This window comes from Endocarpon pusillum, assembly GCF_000464535.1.
Source record: "Endocarpon pusillum Z07020 unplaced genomic scaffold scaffold1300, whole genome shotgun sequence".
Taxonomy (NCBI): domain Eukaryota; kingdom Fungi; phylum Ascomycota; class Eurotiomycetes; order Verrucariales; family Verrucariaceae; genus Endocarpon; species Endocarpon pusillum.
Genome location: NW_006913659.1, coordinates 543378 through 562450, shown reverse-complemented (window position 1 = coordinate 562450; position 19073 = coordinate 543378). Strand labels below are relative to the sequence as shown.

At 49.4% G+C, this 19073-nt stretch overlaps 3 protein-coding genes across 3 annotated transcripts; all 3 read right to left on the bottom strand.

Moving 5' to 3' along the window:
* Positions 1–5967: 5967 nt before the first annotated feature.
* EPUS_00824 (uncharacterized protein) lies at positions 5968–9713 on the bottom strand (the record flags this gene model as incomplete). Its single annotated transcript, XM_007801604.1, has 3 exons — positions 5968–7395; positions 7442–8933; positions 8983–9713. The coding sequence occupies 3 exons, from the start codon at positions 9711–9713 to the stop codon at positions 5968–5970; spliced, it is 3651 nt and encodes a 1216-aa protein (XP_007799795.1).
* Positions 9714–11073: 1360 nt separating this feature from the next.
* EPUS_00823 (uncharacterized protein) lies at positions 11074–12975 on the bottom strand (the record flags this gene model as incomplete). The annotated part of the gene is made up of 1 exon (XM_007801603.1): positions 11074–12975. One exon carries the CDS (start codon positions 12973–12975, stop codon positions 11074–11076), a length of 1902 nt encoding a protein of 633 aa, XP_007799794.1.
* A 3758-nt stretch (positions 12976–16733) lies between these two features.
* On the bottom strand, positions 16734–18525 carry EPUS_00822 (uncharacterized protein; the record flags this gene model as incomplete). The annotated part of the gene is made up of 5 exons (XM_007801602.1): positions 16734–17166; positions 17222–17393; positions 17445–17627; positions 17684–18238; positions 18300–18525. The coding sequence occupies 5 exons, from the start codon at positions 18523–18525 to the stop codon at positions 16734–16736; spliced, it is 1569 nt and encodes a 522-aa protein (XP_007799793.1).
* Between the last annotated feature and the right edge of the window lie 548 nt (positions 18526–19073).

Sequence of the window (19073 nt, the reverse complement as noted above, 5' to 3'; positions counted from 1 at the left end):
GCCCACTTACGATGCCTGCTCACCCTTTCAAAGCCACGACTACACGACTACACACGATACACGTTGGCATCCTTAAGGCCCGAACAGCGGACTACGTAGGCAGTGGTAAATTATCCTGGCAGCCGTTGCAGTGCAAGACTTCGAGGCGCGCCTCTGATTTACACATTTTAGTAACCATCCCACTGCCACTGCGCTGCAGGAAAATTCTCCGCACTCAACAAAAATGCTGCCGAATACTGTATGCCTCTTTGCACTCCGTGCTGTCGTACCATACTCTTATCCTAGACCGAATCGCTATTGATGCGAAACGCTACACACTCTACTAGATGTTTTAGGTAATGACAGCGATGCGGCAGTGGTCAACCAAATGTATGTCCGTGGATAACAGCATCTCCGACTCCCAGCAGGGAATCTTTCCCCCATATTCGAAAATGTTCCAGTCAAATCTCCTATTCCTGAACTCGATGTCGAACATGCAGACTTCTGCGCCATGCGTTTTGCTTCCGTTTGATTTTGATCATCTGTTCACCGGTATGACGACAAACGAAGCTAGTTAGGGTGCATGTCTCTCGGTGACTCTTGGTGTTTTCATTGTCAACAATTCCCTATACAGCGCTACACTTTGCAGTGGTAAGGCTATTCCTCGAAGTCGACTCTTTACTGAGCTTGGCTAGGATAACGCGGTTTTTATCATTGTGCAAGGCAGCATGAACAGTGGCCGGTCCCTGACTTACCATGCTACTTGAAGCATCAACGGCTATAATTACTTGCGGGAGTTAATGTCTAATACGTGACATGGGTCTGGCATCACTTCAGAGCTGTGGTTTGAAGGTCATAGCTTTGGTCCCCACTTTCTTACACTGATGGCTGATAGCATCTTCGAATGAGCCCGAGGAGCGCGCTCATACTTGAAGCCCAGCATACCAGTATAGAGGAGCCATTACCCTGTAAACCCATCTACCTCTGTACTCATCTCTCACGCTTCAAAGGCACATATTCATGAGTCCAATATTGCGTCAATTGAAGGCACTACTCGCGCAATCAATCGAATGGAGTTTATCCTACCTGACCCAAGCCGTTGCAACGACTTTCAACTCCACACCGTTACGACTAGGTAGCATAGAACAATCTGATGTAGCTTCGATCAGCAAGGCCGAATTCAGATATACAGATTAACATACAGGACCAATTGTCCAGTAGACTATGTGACGGAACGAGATCGTTCGGGCCCTCCTCCAAATATGCTCGGAAAATACCGACTATCTGGGTGTACGATCTTTTCACCTTTGGCCTCCTGGGTTGTAAGATTCTTCGTTTACGGCTGCCAAAACTGTCCGTGCAAATAAGTGGCGAGTTCTTCTATCTCCAAGCTTGCTGGTGCGTGAGGAAGTCCCGGCATGCAATCTGCAAAATATGTTTTACCGCCCACGTTCATCATTCATCGATGACCGATATGGAGCGTCTTCAGTAAGCCGCGCGTCCAGGTCCTTGAGACATGGTTCAAAACCTTAGGGCAGTTAGCAGTGACGCCAAACGGTTAGAGAATGAACTTCAGTTCGTAAAAATCCGACATTCCTGGATTCCTAGGCTTGTCCATAGTTTGCATCAGACCTGCAGCGCCTTCGGGTGTCTGGAGGTCTCGTCAGCATACTTACTGCTCTACCGAAGTCATCACACCCTGGAACACCTTTGTCCCACAACGTGTCAGCAAGGAGGCGTGATTGGAATGCAGTTCTGAGCCACATCGTTCTACCTCGCTTGGCGTGGTGGGATTCAGCTTCTGTCAGCTGCGTAGGCAAACATGGATATATCGAATCAGCATTGTCCAAGTCTCCAGCACACACGTGTCGAAACGCATAACATACTACGTATGCTCTGTCACGGCCACAGCTTCACCTCGATCTCACGAAGCTCGGCTACATGCCTGTCCAGCACTATCGCGTCCATGCATATGACAGCGGCAAGCTGCATCATCGCTGCAGGAATCAGATGATCGGCCCAGCACATCGTCTTGGTAGCGGTGTTGCACGACATGGACTCTGTGCAGAATGCGGCTAGCGCGGCCTGTCTTCGCCAGGAAGCATCACCAATATCTGCAGTCTCGCAGCAAATGTCATTAGACTCATTACAGCATGGTCATCTTGGAAATCGGACCGCGCACGATCCACAGATCTTCATCCACATCACGTCTTCGAATCCGCGAATCGGAGCTCGTTATTCATGCCTACTACCTAGTATTCCGTCACACTAGAACACCGTTGCCAAGGGTGTGGGATCATTTATTCCGATGTCAGGGGCTTCGTATCTGTAAGACTTCTCCGTGGACTACGGATCAATTCTTGACCTTCTCCTTTGACTGCTGCGACTGCTGCGACCGCTGCAGTGCAGCTCAGCCTCTCTGCGTGGTGTTTCTGGCAAAGATGAAAAGCTCATCCTTGGTAGATTACGTTGCGTTCGCTCCTCGTGCTGATTTGGATCTCGACTTCACTTTCATGTGCTAATCCTCCCATCTATACTTTCGGTAACTACAATGATCAATCATCAATCCCCAAAGTCAACTCTTGTCGCACATCGTGACCATGCAATCCGCTGAACGAAACTGAATTTCCCAAGCAGTTCAGAACATGCAGAACATGCAGAACATGCCACCTGTGGCCTCGCCGTCCCCTGGCACCAATTAATACTGGCATCTGGATAAGAGCAGGTCGCAAAGTCGGACAATTTACACCGACAGCAAACATACGTGGTGCCTCGTGCTGGTAGCAGGCCCAATCTCAGAAGCAACCTTCTCCTTACTCTATCACGTACTTGAAGCCACCCGGGGTGATGAAATCTCGCATCAAACTCCTCTTCAACCCCAGATCACGGTCACCAGGGGAGTACATAATGTCGGTCAGTATCTAATTCAAAGCAAACATCACCTTACGACTTATCCCTACCTTAAACCTAATCTTCGATTTCTTTCGCTACACACATATTCAAAATATGAAATGGTATGACTTCAATCATAATTGGTGTGTCGGACAATTTCTGGTTCGGCGCCGAAGCACGATCTGTCATGCGATGCTTCAAACCGACCTGCTCCTTCTTTCACCAGTATACTATCACCATGCCATGCCACATCCATGGAACCTCAATCAGAACTGGCAGGACTATATGCGGCATCGGACATGCCTTCGAATGAAGGCGCAGATTGTGACCCTGTCACAGTGTACGAACCAGGTTTGTTTATCCCTTCGATGCATACACATACTTTACCACCGTTCAAGGGAAGTTACAACCCCTCTGTTTTTGGAATCGTTTACAGCCGTGGGCGAGATCGCAATGTCGGACATTCTACTGACCCATAATAAACAAGCAATCATCTCATGTCCCATCAACCCCCCTGTCTCAAAGCTACTCTCGCTTGGTCTATCTCCACTCCGGAAACTTTCGCGGCGAAGTCCATTTCGCCCTTCTCTGTCCGTGGTTCTAGTTAAAAATCGTACGGGACTAGCATGGCGCAACATCCGCAGCTCCTTTACCCGTTCTAACAAATTCATCTTGTCATATCATGCCTTTGCCTTGGACCCAGGCTGCCTTTTGCCACTTCCTTTCCGCTAAGAGTGATGGATAATTCCATCGAAGTCTGATCCTTGTCCGCGATTGTATCAGTCCTTGCACTGGCAGGGGGAAAGCGGAGCATGGGTCACTTCATCGATTGAGAGCCGAACAGTCACTGTGTGGTACCTCTATACTACCACTTCAAACTGAATCTCCCTCCACCAGCCTCCCTACTGGCGGCAATGGTCATTGGGAAAGTTTGCTCCCGGGTTCATTATCTGGCACCCTGATCAATCTCTTCGCACCGCATTGACAGAGCGCAAAGTCAAACAATTGTCTGACCGTCGGCTTTCAGGTGCTCATTTACTGGGTATGCTGTCATGAGTCTAACATCCAGCTTCGCCCATTCCATGTTCAGATGACAAGATCTCCACTCTCAGATGACGAATCCCAAATGCCAACCTGTTCTTTACACGCAGCAAAGCAAAAGAAGACTCTTGCTGTTGCTGCATAAGCTCAGCGCTATCTTGGCAGTTAAGAATCAACTCTTTCAAGACAAACTCGTTGCCGTGGCCCCATCCACTTGATGACTAGACCTACCCTACTCAACACCTTTAGAAGGGCAGTCAGTCATCTTCAGCAAAATTGAGTGATAGTTTAACAATACGCTATGATGTATCTCATCCTACGAAACAACACCAATCCCATAACACAAGCATGGGGAAAACCTGAGGTGCCTTTCACAACCACCTCAGAGTCATCAAACGGCAGACCCCTCGCTTTTTTCCCCCCACCAATCAGGGTCAAAAGAGAAGCGCCAGTCAAGATCCTAACTCGGAAGAGTCCAGCCCTCGTAAAATGTCCCGTCTAGATCGCCATCTCACCAAAGAAGAAAAGACCAACCTAAGCTGGATCTCAGAGGTGGCATGTTTTACCCCTTTCCCTCGCGGCGAAGAGGGAGTAGCAAAGAGTAGAGCCATGTTTGCCGCGGACTTGTAGGGATGCATCTTACTGGATTTCTCCCTCCTTTCTTGCCTTGGCAGGAAGAAAGGAAGACAAGAGAGGTGTGGTCGGGTGAGGTTGGGTGATCGAAGGGGTTGCTGAAGTCGTGGGAGGAATTTCTGGGTCCGATGGGGGTGCGAGTCGGAATTCATTTTGGTCGGATCTCGGGTCTCTGCTCGAGAGAAGAAAGGATGGATGATTTACTGAGGTGGGTCTTCTCCTTCTCCTCCTCCTTCTCCTTCCTCGTCATCCTCGTCCAGCACCACCACCACCACCACCATTTAGATCAGAAATCATGGGACAGTATTCCATCGTAAACAGATTCCGAACAGGAGAAAAGACATCACCTTGTTAGGTATCATGTTGTCACACATCAATGCATACCGGTCACAGCAAACAGCCCCTGTCCCGTGCGCGGTCCTTGTGATGGATTATCGTTAGGACTGGTATGGGATTTTGCTTTACTGCTCCATATCTACCGAGCCAGCTATGATGACATAAGAACATTTTTAAATAAGATTGATAGGTTGATAGGTCATCCTTCGGTGAGAGGGTTAGCCATGCACTTTTTACTTTTACATGCATGCTGTATTCCACGCCATTTCCCTAACGTCCGCTTCCTACCGTGCTGGATCGTGCACCCAACGCTTGTAAGGTAGGAGTGAGCCTCCCGCCTCGTGGGTAGGCTGTTGTGCAGTCAACTCAGCTAGCTAGGGCATGCTCTCGGACGCATTATTCAATGTACGTGCGCTCTCGCTGGGAGGCGGCTCTTTTTGTGGTTTGCTTGCTGAGCAGCTAGCTAGGTACAGCGCGCTCCAGTAAGGCCGGGCCGTCACACTGAGAGCATGACCGGAAACGGCTCCACTAAGTTGAGGCATATCTAGACATCATCCATTCGTATGTGCTTAGATGGTGCTTTCCGGTGCCCAGTTCTCCTGCGTTTGGCATGTTGCTTAGAGCGCTAGTTGTGGTAATTCATGTATCGGGATTTGAGAGACCGGGTTTTTCTTCTCTGTATGGGGTAGATTGATCCCTTGGTTGCTGTGCTTGAACTTCTGGTTGTAGCTAATTTTTCTGTATGCCACCCAAGGGTCCTCCGGTCCGCGTCTCGCTTGTTGGATGCTCGTGTGGCTGATGGCCTGTCGCGTGTGGTAGAAATCTCCGAACCATTTTGAGATGGTGGTATGCCTCAACCCGATAATGGGTCCGCGATTCCTTTGCGATTCCAGGCCGATTTTTTTCTTTCTTTTTGGCGCATCGATGATTTCGTTCGTTGCTACTGGTTGCTATTGAGTGGAAGATCGAATTCGGTGCTCTTGAGGCTCGCGCATATGCCAACGCTCTGCAGAATTGCATCTTCACCGGCTTGGTCGGACTGTCCATGTGCGCTTCTGATTCTCAGATTCTTTTCCAAAGGTACATCTAATGGACGGCCCCCGAGTCCGATTTGGCCCTTCCAAAAAGCCGTGCTCGAAGAAGAGATCTCGATGACGGACCCTTCCTCTCCTTCGTACTGACTGTGCCGGTTTTAGATGGAGTTTTCGCACTGGAAGGCGTGTAGGATTGCGACAATTCCGGCTCGGTAATAGGAGGTGTCATCAATGCTGGTGCAGGTGCATAACCGTTGCCTGGCTGCCGCACTGTTTTCTCTAGCTGGGCTAAGCGTTCTTCTTCTTCTTCTTCTTCTTCTTTCGCCTGTCCCCGCACGTTTCCTTGGTGTTGGAGGATTTTCTCCAAAAGGTCGAGACGCTCAGCTATGCTTTTGTTGATGTTTAGTGGTGGAGACATGTCATTGGGAAGCTGGGGTATTACACTTTGTGCGTTAGTGGGCTTTCTGGGCTTTGATTGCGGAGTCTGGGGAGATCCAATATCCGGAAGAGGAGCTTCTGTTTGCTTTCCACGGGGCAATGGTGAGTGACATTCGCTGCAGAGCCAACTTGGCGCGGCACTCAAAGGACTTGTTTCCAGAGCGTTGGCCACATCATGCTTGCTTTGGGTGCGGCCACCTAGTGCAAGAACCGATCGTGGAGCTTCTGTCGCATACGGGTTTGCTGAGATACTACCTGAAACGGACGTCGGTAACTGCATCTGCAGCTGCTGTATAGCGGGCCTGGCATTGTTCTTTGGCTGTTCTATCAAATCCTTGGCTTGTGTCTGTATCTGGTGGTCCTCCTCCTGATCCTTTGAACCCGAGTTCTCTTTTAACCATTTCCTGAGGATCTCGCGCACAGCTTCCGCTTTGGCCGCCTCTGTAATAGTATCCCACGTGCGTTGAAATTCCTCAGCATGCTTCTCCGAGCTTCTCTGTAGGGCTTCCTGCCATGGCACCACCGAACTCTCAGCCCCATCGACCTCGCTGTCGCCAGCATACTCAGATTCAGTACCCTCATCAGAGCTCGATTCTCCAGACGTGCCAAGTGTCCTAGGGCGATCTTTTGATCTCTTTCTCGTTGGTGTAGACTGAGCCTCCGAATCCTCCTCTGCTATGGCGGGTGATGGTTGTGGCGCCTCTGGTGGGGGGAGAAATGCTGATTCGGAAAGGGGATTCAAGTTTGGAGGTTTTGGTGACGGAATCGGTGTACCATCAAGGTAGCTCAAGACCCCAGGGTCAGGTCCAGGGGCTGTTGACGGAGCAGAAGCGGTGCTAGCCGGCTCATCCTGAGTATTGTCTTGACCTGGTAATGACCACAAATGCATTCCAATTGTCCGCCCTGGCTCAATTACGCTGTCCCATACTTGCGGTAAGATGATCGCGCCGTCCGAGTCCAGTAAGTCATATTTTCCATCCACTACATAAGGCTTGAGAGTTTCAACGTGGAAAAATGTTTGACGAACAAGCGTCTGCATGTCCTGTTGACTGTTAGTGATTATAGCAAAATAGGGATCCTGCACCTACACGCCATGTGCGACAGAGCTTGAAAGGAAAGATAAACCTTCTCCCAACTGCATCTTTGAAATGAATAACAGCATTCTCCATGTCGGATTCCTTGATCTCTGCCTCCTTTTGTACTCTTGCAACTGATTCGGCTATCACTCTCTCAGCATTCATATGCGCCCTCAGCACCGCAGCCTCCATCTCTTTTCGATACGTCTTTTCTCTTGCTGCATTGGCCGCAGCGATCTGTGCTAATCCAGCCTTTTCCCTGGAAATGTTCTCCTCCTTGTTCTTCAGCAGCATTTCTTGCACACGTGCCAGTACTTCCTTTCCGTTGAGTGTCTTCGAGGGTGGGGGCTCTTCTGGAGGAGGCGGCCCAGACACAAGCATGCTATAAGGACTGGTTATCTGATATGAATTTCCCCATGGTGAAGTAGGAATGGGGTCTTGAGGTTGTGGCACAAGACCATACGGTACCGTATGATCCGGGGGATGGCTGTCACTCGCAACCTTTTGTGCATATTCGATTTGTGGACCAGCTGTATAGACCTGGCTGTGACTCGCAATCGTTTGTGCATGACCGGCCTGTGGGTTGAGGGCGGAGGGCTGGGAAACCGAGGGATATGTATAAGAGGCGGTCGGCGGGGCATTATTAGTACTTGAGAAGTCCGAAGGTGTCTCTAATCCTATACCTTCTTCACGCTTTTCGAGGCGATTCTCCACAAACCTTGCTTTGGTCTCCCGGCGAGAAAGATGGCCGGTACTGATGGCTTCCCATGCACTGTCATCGCTGGCTTCATCGCCTGAAGCGTCGGCTATAATCGGATCAAATGCCTGAACATCTTCAGTATCTGTGGCGTTGTCACCGACCCTTTCCTTCCTGATGCTTTCCGCCACTCCATCTGTTTGTATTGAGGCATCATCTTCTGATTTACTCTCTCTATCACCACTGTCGATTCCCTTCACACTAAGCGGTTGCGTTTTCTTCGTACGTAGCATTTCCCGGGGCTGCTCTTTGTTTGCTTTTGTCTTCTTGACACCAGAGCTTTCAGCATCGCGGCCCAAGCGCCCAGTGCCAGTCGCCTTCTCGACATCCCTTTTGGACCGCCCGGTCTTGCCAGTTGCTGTTCTGGATTCTGGCAAATCTTCAGCCGAGACATCAAGATTTGTCCATTTAGCAAGCAGCACATTCACAGTTTTCAGAACCTCTATGTTTGAGATGCTTCTGGGGATGCTTGGGCTCAGTTGGACGTCTTCTAGTTGCAAGGCCTGATTCCGCGGCTCAGTTTTTGAATCGTTTGTATATGGTACCAGATGAGACATCCATTGTATCTCCTTCGAAGGCTTGGTGGGAGTGTAAGCGATAGCCGAATAAGCCTGGCCGTACGGGTTGTACGGTTGCCTAGCTTCTGCTTCTGCACGCTGCCAGCGAACCATGGCAGTACTATTTCGGACAATTGACTTCTCTACATCCAACAAATACTTTTTGTCCTTCCTATCGGAGGAAGAATCACTGATCCAGATTTAGCATGCATCTTCTCTTCTTAACGGAACTTGCTTACATGGCTAACGAGCTGCTTCTGTACCGTGCCAGTCTGACTGTTCCTAGCCAGACCGAAAGAGTAGTTTTTAATGCTTCAAGCCTACAGCGCATAGGCTTCACCCTTTCTCGTCTGAAGGCCCATTGAATACTGTGCCAGAAGCTGATTCGGTCTGCATCTTTGTATGGTGCTAGCATTTGCTGGATTGTCTCGAAGACATCTTTACACTTCGAAAGGAGTGTATTTGCATGTTTCAGAGCTTTGGGGGTTATGATATCTTCTGCTTCGTCAAGGATTTCACGAAGATCTTCGAGGACATCAGAGAATATCTCCACCTCGGACGCAATGGACTCGACCTCTGAGTTAGTGCCACCGAGAGCGTCAGCTACCTTGTACAAGGTCTGGGATATTTGTACTGCCGCAGAAGCAACAGCAACGACAGAAGCAACGACAGACAATGGATCTGCCATCCTGGACAGATGTTTGACTTCGTCTAGTGCCAGTTGTAACGAATTCAACGAGTTGGTTGGCACATCCTCGTGAAGAGTTGTCCGGCTATAGGGGGTAGACGTAAATGGTGCATGAACATTTGAGATTTTGGAAGTATAACCTGAAGGCGCTGGCAGGTATAAGTTTGCAGCGTACGGGTAAGGAGCCGGTGCTGGAGGAGCGAAATACCCTGCCTGTATCACAGCTGGTGGATAAGATGGAGGCTGTTGTGCATGCAACGACTTTTGGTCTGCACTCTCCATTGAACTGTCATATTGGATGAAGCCTTGAGATTTGATTTATCCAGGCGCTAAGATTTGCTTGTACCGGAGAAGGCTATCGAGAGTCTAGGTTCTCAACCTTGGTGACCAGGAGCGTTCGAATGGGACATCTGACTTGATTTGAACCTTTATAGGCATGAAACGACGAGCTGGAAGGTTGATGTACGCTGCCACGTGTGAGGGACTGTTGTTTTTCAGTGTAGGTCAAGAGTACAGGATGATTTCTAATTTTCAAAGGGAGCACCGCCTGGCTTTGTCGTCCCCTACATTGCGGAGTGGGCTTTCGGCCTCGACCCTAGACAGCATCCTGGGTAAGCTCCCTGCAGGCCAGCTCATATATTTCATGCCCTGAACTTCGTGTTTGGAAGGATTCGATTGGCTAAGTTTGAGCGTTTATTAAGCTGTGATTGAGGGGGTCAACACAGCCTTGTCAGCCACCACTCCACACCTTGCTCACGCGACTCACGTGATTTAACCCTGCAGATACATCATGGCCAAGGCGAAAATGGAAAGGTAGAGATATCTGTATAGACTCCAAGATGTTCATTCCTACTCCGCCATGTCTAAGCGTTTTCTCAGATATGTGCCTGTCTTCATAAATTATGTATCATCGTCTTCTACCTTAATAAGCTCGCTAATCTAAGAATGATAACCAAATGTGAGGTGATAGGGCGTAGAAAGAGGCGTTCTTCGTGATTCCTTCTCTACTGCCATATATGGGTTGAAAAATGGCCTTGAAAATTCCGTACTTGGAGTCACTGAACGAATAAGTGAGCCGAGGGTGATGGAGTTCACTGTCCTGGTATTGGTCTTCCTTCCACGGTACATATCCGCTAGGTATTCCTTATTCCCATACCACATATAACCAACAGGTGGCTATTTCGGTCTTCGGGCGAAGCCTCACTGATGATATCATCCAGAGACGGTAGGCAGAGTGATCGTACTCCTTTTAAATTTGGCGCAGGAACGTTGAAGCACTGCAAAATGACCTGACCTAGCAAACTGGAGGATCTGTAGTCAGGGCCCCTATGTCTTCCGGGACTGGCCTGCAGCACTGAAATCCTCCATGTTGCGCTTCATGGCCAGACGCCAGCAGTGGAGTTCAAACGCCGTGTGGGGGCCTATTGAGACGAGCATTCCACGGAATGGGCCGATGTCTGGGACTCAGAAATACCATGACCTGCTCTTGATGAGATCATGTCGTCGAATTGTTGGGGCTCTTCCTGTAAACCGATCCAGGGAGTAGAAAAGCTAAGGACGATGGCTAGGTTATGGGTGTTTTGAGCTGAATCGTGGCCCGTCATTGATCACCAGTCCCACTAACCCATCAACTGCTCCATGTTCAGCTGATCAGAATCTGTTGGACAGGATATCTGTCATCCTTCAGAGTCTCGCTAAACATGATATCTTGCACGTAAGCTTCGCCAACTATTTTGTATGTGCCGCCTGCGGATGGGCGCAGAATCAGTGGGGCGTTGGCACCAAAGAGCACGCACACCACGTCGTCTTTCTGCGTCATAGATGGGCCTAAACCAAGTCGGCGATCTTGGGTCATGACCGGCCTCGTCGTGGGCTTAAAGAAATTGTACCGTAAGAAGTTCTCAAAGGCGGAGTCTCTGGCAATCCCGTTGGCTACCGCGTCCTCAGCGAGAATCTTTGGGGTCTCGATGGGCCTGAGCTTCTGAAAAGGCCTGCCCAAGCCACTCACTCCAATCCCATGGCCAAAACTTGAAATACATCTCTCAGATTTGAGGAGGAAAAACCTACAGAACATGAGCACTTCTTGTCCGGGTGTCAAAGAATCTAGGGCAGATAGATCCTGGCATGCGGAGACGTCGATGTAGTCCTTGTTGAATTTGTACATAGTTCGTTCCGGGTCGTTGACGTTGAATTTCATTTCGAACGAGATCATTGAGGCTAAGTCTCTCTGTATAGATAGCTTCTGAGTATCATCTTCATAAAATTCTCCGAAGGCGAAGGTACAATTGTCAATGTAGTGCGCCAACCTGTCACAGAGATTCACTTCAGGGTTGAACAGGTCGGCAACGGCAACAACGCGATCCACAATCTTGCCAAATCCCTGCAGTATGGCGGCTGTTGGAGTCAGCGTTATAGATCCATCCATACCCCCGGCACAAAACGATGAGAAATCCTTGCCCGAGTAGAAGGTATCAAAATTTCTCCAATCCACTACCCATGACGGCAGTCCATTATCGGTGGGCCGTAGACCGGCAAGGTGAAGCAATAAGAATCCATTCCCTTGCCGGACAAAACTGCTTGATGTTTCCCGGTATACCTGTTCAACGCTCAACTCATAATCTGGCTCCGGAAACTCATGCGAATCAGAAGCAGCACCAAGCAAGGCAAATACGTAGTCACGATGTTCCGTTGCTTTGAAAGAGCGCGAGTAGTATAGCAGTGTTAAGAGTGGAGGTCGCCGCTTGTCTGCAAACTCATGGACTAAATCCCAAAGCCACCAGACTTTAGTAGCACTATACACGTCCGCGGAGGAATCAACAGTACGACTTTGCTTTAGCATCGCCGTGATAAATGGGTCCCATTCAAAGCAACGACCGCCAAGCAAGCAAAACAATGACCGGCTCATGACGACCTCCTGAATGATCCATTTTCGAGAGAAGTATGGTAGTCGGATCAGCCGTTCGAGAGCTCTTCTCACGTCTTCGCTGTATGCCCTCTTCATCAGGCGCGGATGCTGCACGGCAAGCTTCACTGTAGCAAGGCCTACTTTCAAACGTGTTTTGAGCTTGAGCTCGTCCTTGTCGTAATCGCTCATCTGAAGCACAGGTATTCCAATCGTTTCAAGCACCTTACAGGCTTCATTCACTGCACCCGAATCGGGTTCACCCAGATAAACGAAGGTTCTCATAGCTTGCGAATATATTTTTTGCATGAAAGCAACCTGTGCACTCCGCTCGCGCGGGTCATTCTGGTTGATACATATCTGATCTACCCACAAAGGGAGGTTGGAGATTGACCGGATGCTGGTGAGAGCGGCCCCCAGGTTCTCGCCCACCTGGAGCACGGTATCATTGCAAGTGATCCGACACTTGGTCGTTGGAGAGCCCCAGCAATAGGAGACAGCGGCATAGTCTGGATTAGTGGCCAATGGTATAACAGAAATATTTGCAACAAGGGCTGCATTACGATGGCTCGCGGTTTGTAGCTTTATCAAGCGTATACTCTGCTCGGTTGATGAGAGAGGCAGATTGTCGTAGAGTCCCATCTGTTCAAACTGCCCACTGAACTGAGAGGCGTAACCATAGCTCTATTTACCGTGCTAGGAACCCAATATACGAGCAATGCCAGCTCATTAATGGGCGAAAGGCCCATCCTCTATCAGAGCTTTTGACAGTGTTTAAAGACATTTCGCCTCAAATGTAGGCTAAGTCAGCCACGTTTCATGTACAGCGCTGACAATTTCCCAGGCAGATGTGTGACCAACAGACGTTCACCGCTGCCGCTCATCGACAAGTGGACCAATCATCTCCTCACCAGTCTAGATCTGACAGGGTATTCTGCGTCGAGCTGTGATGAGTTGAGTCACTTACATGTGGAGTAAATCATGGTCAGTATTAGTAGAGGCCCACCTGTGGCCATCAAGTTGGACGAGAATTGTAATCGATGGCTCCGGCCTGCCATTTTGCTGTGGATACTGGTCCCAAAAATAGGATCGAGAACCATGCCTAAACAATAAACAGTTATACCCATGTTGCACGGAGAAATAGGGAATCATTCAATAAGTAGGCCTCAGGAGGTCCTGAAGTCAATTTAGCTGCAAAGAGTATTAAGGCTTTGCAAGTGCGTGGCGGCCTCCTCAAACATTCCAAGGACTAGGTAGCCTTAGGCACGGAGACGTGAACAAATGGTTGCGTTATCTATATGTGGTTGCATCTTATGGGAATTGGCTGGAATTTTTTCAACTAACAGAGGTTAAAGCCTTTGGATGGCGTATTTCTTCGGCGTCGCCAAATTCCCTGATATGGCGGTGCAGTGAAGAGCATTCCTCTGACATGAAGGAATTGCAAAAGGTTATGATTTCTTCCGAAGCCTCTAACCAGCTCGCTCCATTGATGGCGTATTACCAGATTGATACTTTTTGGAAGTTTTGACAGAATACTATTGTTTCAATTTCGCTATGTCTAATGGACAGACCATGCCATGAAAATGTGTTTTCATAATGAATACAAGAACGTATTAGTGCACGCTATGACTTCTTCTGGTCCACGATGCTGCAACGCCCTGCATCTGACTTGTGCTAAACACAACATACACATCTCCATCCCAATATCATACCGTCTCTTGCTCCGCTTTTCTTTTCATTGAACTGTGCCAAATACAGAATGGGTAATTGCTTATTTGAAGCAGTTAAATCTCCCACACCGAAAAGACCCGTGGATACCTCCGCGTCCTATCGAGGCGGAACTGCGCTTGCCTCTCCAGAAGTTGAAAGATATACCCATTGTGTGCTTCGAGATTGGTGTTGCGTGCCGGTCGGAAACAAATGGTTCAGGTTTGACGCAGAGGATGAGCTCTGGAGATGAGCCGCTTCTCCGATAAAATGTATCAACGAGCCTTGCTGTCGGAGATAGGATGTGAAGGAGATGAGACGTGACGGCTGGTAGAAGGTTCGAATGGACGTGCGTTGCTTTGGATGATGTTGTAAAAAAACTGAATCGATCAGATGTTTTGCTGATTCGAAGAACGACAGTGAGAAGCTTTGAGATATCAGCCAGAAGTCAAATGGCGTAGAGTATGGGGGAGATGGGAGCAGAACTTCTTCTACCTTGTCGATTCGGACCGAGCAATATGTATTTCGGGTATGTACAAACAAGATCCTGACCTGATTGAAGTACGTACAACAGAATGATTGAGGCAGTGCTGACTTCTCTGGAGATTATGATTGCATTGCCAAGGTCATGGAAACAAGTTGGCACAGATGTTCCACCGGCACGAAAACCGGACGGCTTGCTGTTCACTCCAACTTCCCTGGATACGAGGTACAGATGACGTCAGTGGGGATATCAAGAAATGCCTGTATTGCGCAACCGCCGTCTGCTAAGTTACTCAACTTAGTGGTCGGAAACGAAGCTCATCTGTAATTGAGGCTCAATCTATCGATTCTATCTCATATGACGCAAGCCATACAAGGTAGTGTCCTTTACACCCGAAGACGGACGCAATCCCGCGAATGCTTCGACATCTGCAAATCCTAACCTCATATTGGCCAGCATTACGGAGTACATACTTGAGAGATTGAAAACCAAGTCACCAAGCAATCCATTTCTCTATCTAAGCCCGTACATCCACTCTGGCAGCATTTCCTCCTCTTGGTTCTTCCTTTCTAATCACTTCGCAATCTGCCACCGAATCAATGTTCACACCCGCCGTTCCCTCTCTAGCTACGGCTCTCCCTCCTCAGCCAACCGGCCAACTCGTCCTAGGAGACAAAGACTGTACTTGCCTATCCAAAGCAGCAGAGACTCCCTCTTTTGTGCGAACCACGAACACCCTGTCTACGCACGTGGGCATGGCTATGTTTGCCGCTCCAGAACTTGAAAGACAATGCCATTGTTTAAAGTGCTTTGTGGTGCGAAATGATATGGTGCAGGAATGTAGGACCGATACAACGTGTTGACACGTTGAGGATTTGAGTATTTTGTTTCAAGAGAAGGTAGGGGTGGTTCTTCTTGTGGTGCGATGAAAGGTGGGTAGGAAGGATAAACTCGATTAAAGCTTGCTTGCTTTCCGTTTTGATATAACGTACTGGATATGATATGTTCTCTTGATCAAAAGCAAGCTTGTTAACAGACGGCGAGGGAGGGTTATATATCTATCTCTTCCCGCCCAACACTCATCTCCCCTTCCCATCCTCCTGAGCCTCTCACACCAGAAGTCAGAGGTGCCGCTCACGCGCACACCCCTCTTGCCATAGGGAGTTGCTGCGCCGCTTACCCAACCAACCAGCGCTCGACCTCCTTCTCACCACAAGCCCTTTTCCGCGCGGCCTCACTCATCTCCTTGTCACAGAGTGTGTCTCTTTGCGGCACCGCGTTACACATTCCGCGAGATGGGTTACAGGCACACCTTCTTTCCCCCCTTCCTCCCACGCCAAAAAGGCTGCGCCGCTCATTCAACAAACCACGCCCCGAACCTTTCTCACCACAAGGCTCCAATCAAGGCCTGCCCACATTTCTGCCATCACAGGTAGCACACAGCTGTGCGGCACCTCGTGATGCAATTTGCAACATGTAGCCCGAGACAGAAAGGGGCGTCTCTGCGGCCATGGAGCAGGAGGCATTGCTTCAACAGCACAGGTCGTTGATGGCTGATATGACCCAAGAAAGGCATATGCCCGACTACCAAAACACGCTATACAGCGCCAGTTCCATGAGGCATAACTCATCAAGAATGAAATAATGGTAGTGACATTTTTCTCCCCCCAAGTTAAGTTTGCGACGCAGTGACTATTTCCCAAAACAGCAACATGACTGGGGGGTGTTTCCCGAGACTAGCTTCCCCTTCCCCTTCCCTTGGGAAAGAGGGAGAAAGTCAGCGCGACAAGAAGAGTTCCTTGACGCGGCATTGCCAGGAGGATCTTGAAGCGCCAACAGATGTGTCAGTAGGCTCGAGAGGTTGTGTTAGTGTCCAGAAACTCTGTAGACAGGCAACTGCGTATGCTCTGTGACGGATGTGAGTTCAGACGCCAAGAAGTGCTTCGCAGGCTGCCGCCACTTGTATTTTGAGAGGTGATTTAGTATCAACCCCGGGCGTGATGCAAAGACAGTTTGAGCCACAAGTCACAAGGAGACGTAGAGAAGGATGCATGCGGAAATGAAGGATGATAGATTTGTCCGAGGGAGGCTCCATCCGCAGGGTTATGCCTAAGAAGCACCAACGACCCATTGCTCATCCCATCAGTCAGGCTCATGGTATATCCCATACAGCGACGCTGCACAATATTCAAGAACGCCGGCACGAATGTCACCTCTCAATCTTGCTTAAACTCCTCAGAACACCAGTCAGATCATCAGACACGTCTCCCGCTGCTCCAACAGCACGCCGTCTGCCCTCTTTATCTCTTTCCTCCAGCTTTTGCGCGCATATACTTAACACACGGCTTGAGACCCGTTCTGCCGCATCTCTATACTGCGCGACCTTATGGATACCATCTGCGAATGCGTCTATAGAGGGTCCTATTGTAGCACTGAGATTGTTGATGCGGGATGAGATGGTAGCGGTAGAGGCAGAGCTTGTGTTTAAAGTTTCAAGGATGGAAATATCTGAGTGTGAAAGGAGGGAGTTATGGAGCGTAGGAGGGTTGACATGCGATGACGATCGAGGATTATCTCGAGGTACACTCGGGATCGAAGGAGGTCGCAAGAGGGCTTCAAGAGACTTTCGTTCGGATTTCAGCCTGGGGGTTTGTATCAGTCATGAAGTCGGAAACATCCACATCAGATCGACTGTACCTTCTTATTTGTGCTTCCAGCTCTTCAATCTTTATCGTATTTTGCGCATTCTTTGGATTTGGTCTTAGGGGTAATGTTTCTTCAGGCTTCTGCGCCTCTTCTCTGCCAAACCAATCGGACATTTCTGATCGATTGGCAAAGTCTTTGAGCAACTCCTCCTGTATCACACGGGCTATTTCGGCGGTTAGGATGACTTCTAGCAGTTATAGTAAGCTGCGCTTACCTGCGAGATGCGCACTCTGGTCCTCATATTCAGGATGTGCGTGTGGTGGGACCCCCGATTGGTTACCCATTGCTCTTGTCGCACACCAGGTCAGAAGTTGGCGCATTCTCCGTGGCTCAGGAAGACCTTCACTTTCGATATGCTTGTAAAAGTCGGCCACTTCTACCTCGCTGTGTGGAAGAGCTAAATTGGCTATCAGCACGTCTAAACATCCAAGCAACGGGCTTTGCAATGCTCACCGTTGGAATTACCAGTATCTATAAGGGAGCTCGCTCGCCGGCCCCTAAGACCGAGACTGCTCCTTCGTTCACCTTTTCCACTTTTCCTTTCTCGCATGGCCTTGTTTTTTCGTATGACAGGAGTATCTGCAAAAGGTAGCGCTATCTTGGTCGATGAGTGGTCTTCCTCAACCTGAGCTTGTGGTGCGAGAGGTGTCTTTTGCCGTTCTGGGGGTCTCTTCGTCTCCTGCTGTGCCTCATCCCTTCTACTGATCTTCTGCTGCGGACTCCCATCCTTTCCTTCGACATCATCTGATAGCCTCTTCGATCGCCGCACGGGCTTCTCCACTCTGACATTTGGGGTGGAAAAGGACATCTTGTTCCTTCGCTTCTTCGAAGGCCCTTTGGATTCCTGCTCCTGGTGTGCTTGAACCTCATCGTCCACCCTCGCGGGCCGACTATTCTCCATTTCGGGTACATGTTGCTCGGGGATCGATACAATCTTCGAGGTGGAGGGCCTAGGTTTGTGTGCTTTTGCGCGGGTGAACATGAAGCCATCGTCTTCTTCATCATAATCTATAAAGTCGCCGTCAGCTCCATCGCCGTCCAGTTCGGAAGAGGCGCAGCGCAGACTAACCAATCCTTCTTTTCTTGGCTGCCGGAGGTTTGTCTTGGGATCTTCGCATCGGTACTCCATCGTTTGCAGAGCTGAGGGTCTGATTCTTGGTGGTCAGGTGGTACCCGTTTGTGTGGGGTTGCGCATCCTCCTTCTCCTGTAACCGAGCGCTCAATCGACGCGGCGGTCGTTGAGAAGACGACATCGACAGCGTCTGTAAGGGTTGACGCGCAACAAGGGTGGTCATTGATGCGTTAAGTAGAAATCGTTCGGAACGTGATAATCTTGCGCTGGCGGAGTCTGCGGATTATGGTCGCATCAATCCGGGTGCAAGTTCCATAAGAATAACCCGTAGCGAGCGAAGACGCCTAGATAATAGATCTCCTTTTACATTTAAGGAAGGCGTGATCAGATCTCACTACCTACAAGTAGTTCTGGTTCATGATTCCTGTACTGCCAGTGCTACCAGAACTTGAAGTTGGTGATTGTTTTGGTCTTGGCATTGCCTAGCGTCAATGGCAGTACCTAGCGTCAATGGCAGTACCTAGCGTCAATGGCAGTACCTAGCGTCAATGGCAGTACCTAGCGTCAATGGCAGTACCTAGCGTCAATGGCAGTACCTAGCGTCAATGGCAGTACCTAGCGTCAATGGCAGTACCTAGCGTCAATGGCAGTACCTAGCGTCAATGGCAGTACCTAGCGTCAATGGCAGTACCTAGCGTCAATGGCAGTACCTAGCGTCAATGGCAGTACCTAGCGTCAATGGCAGTACCTAGCGTCAATGGCAGTACCTAG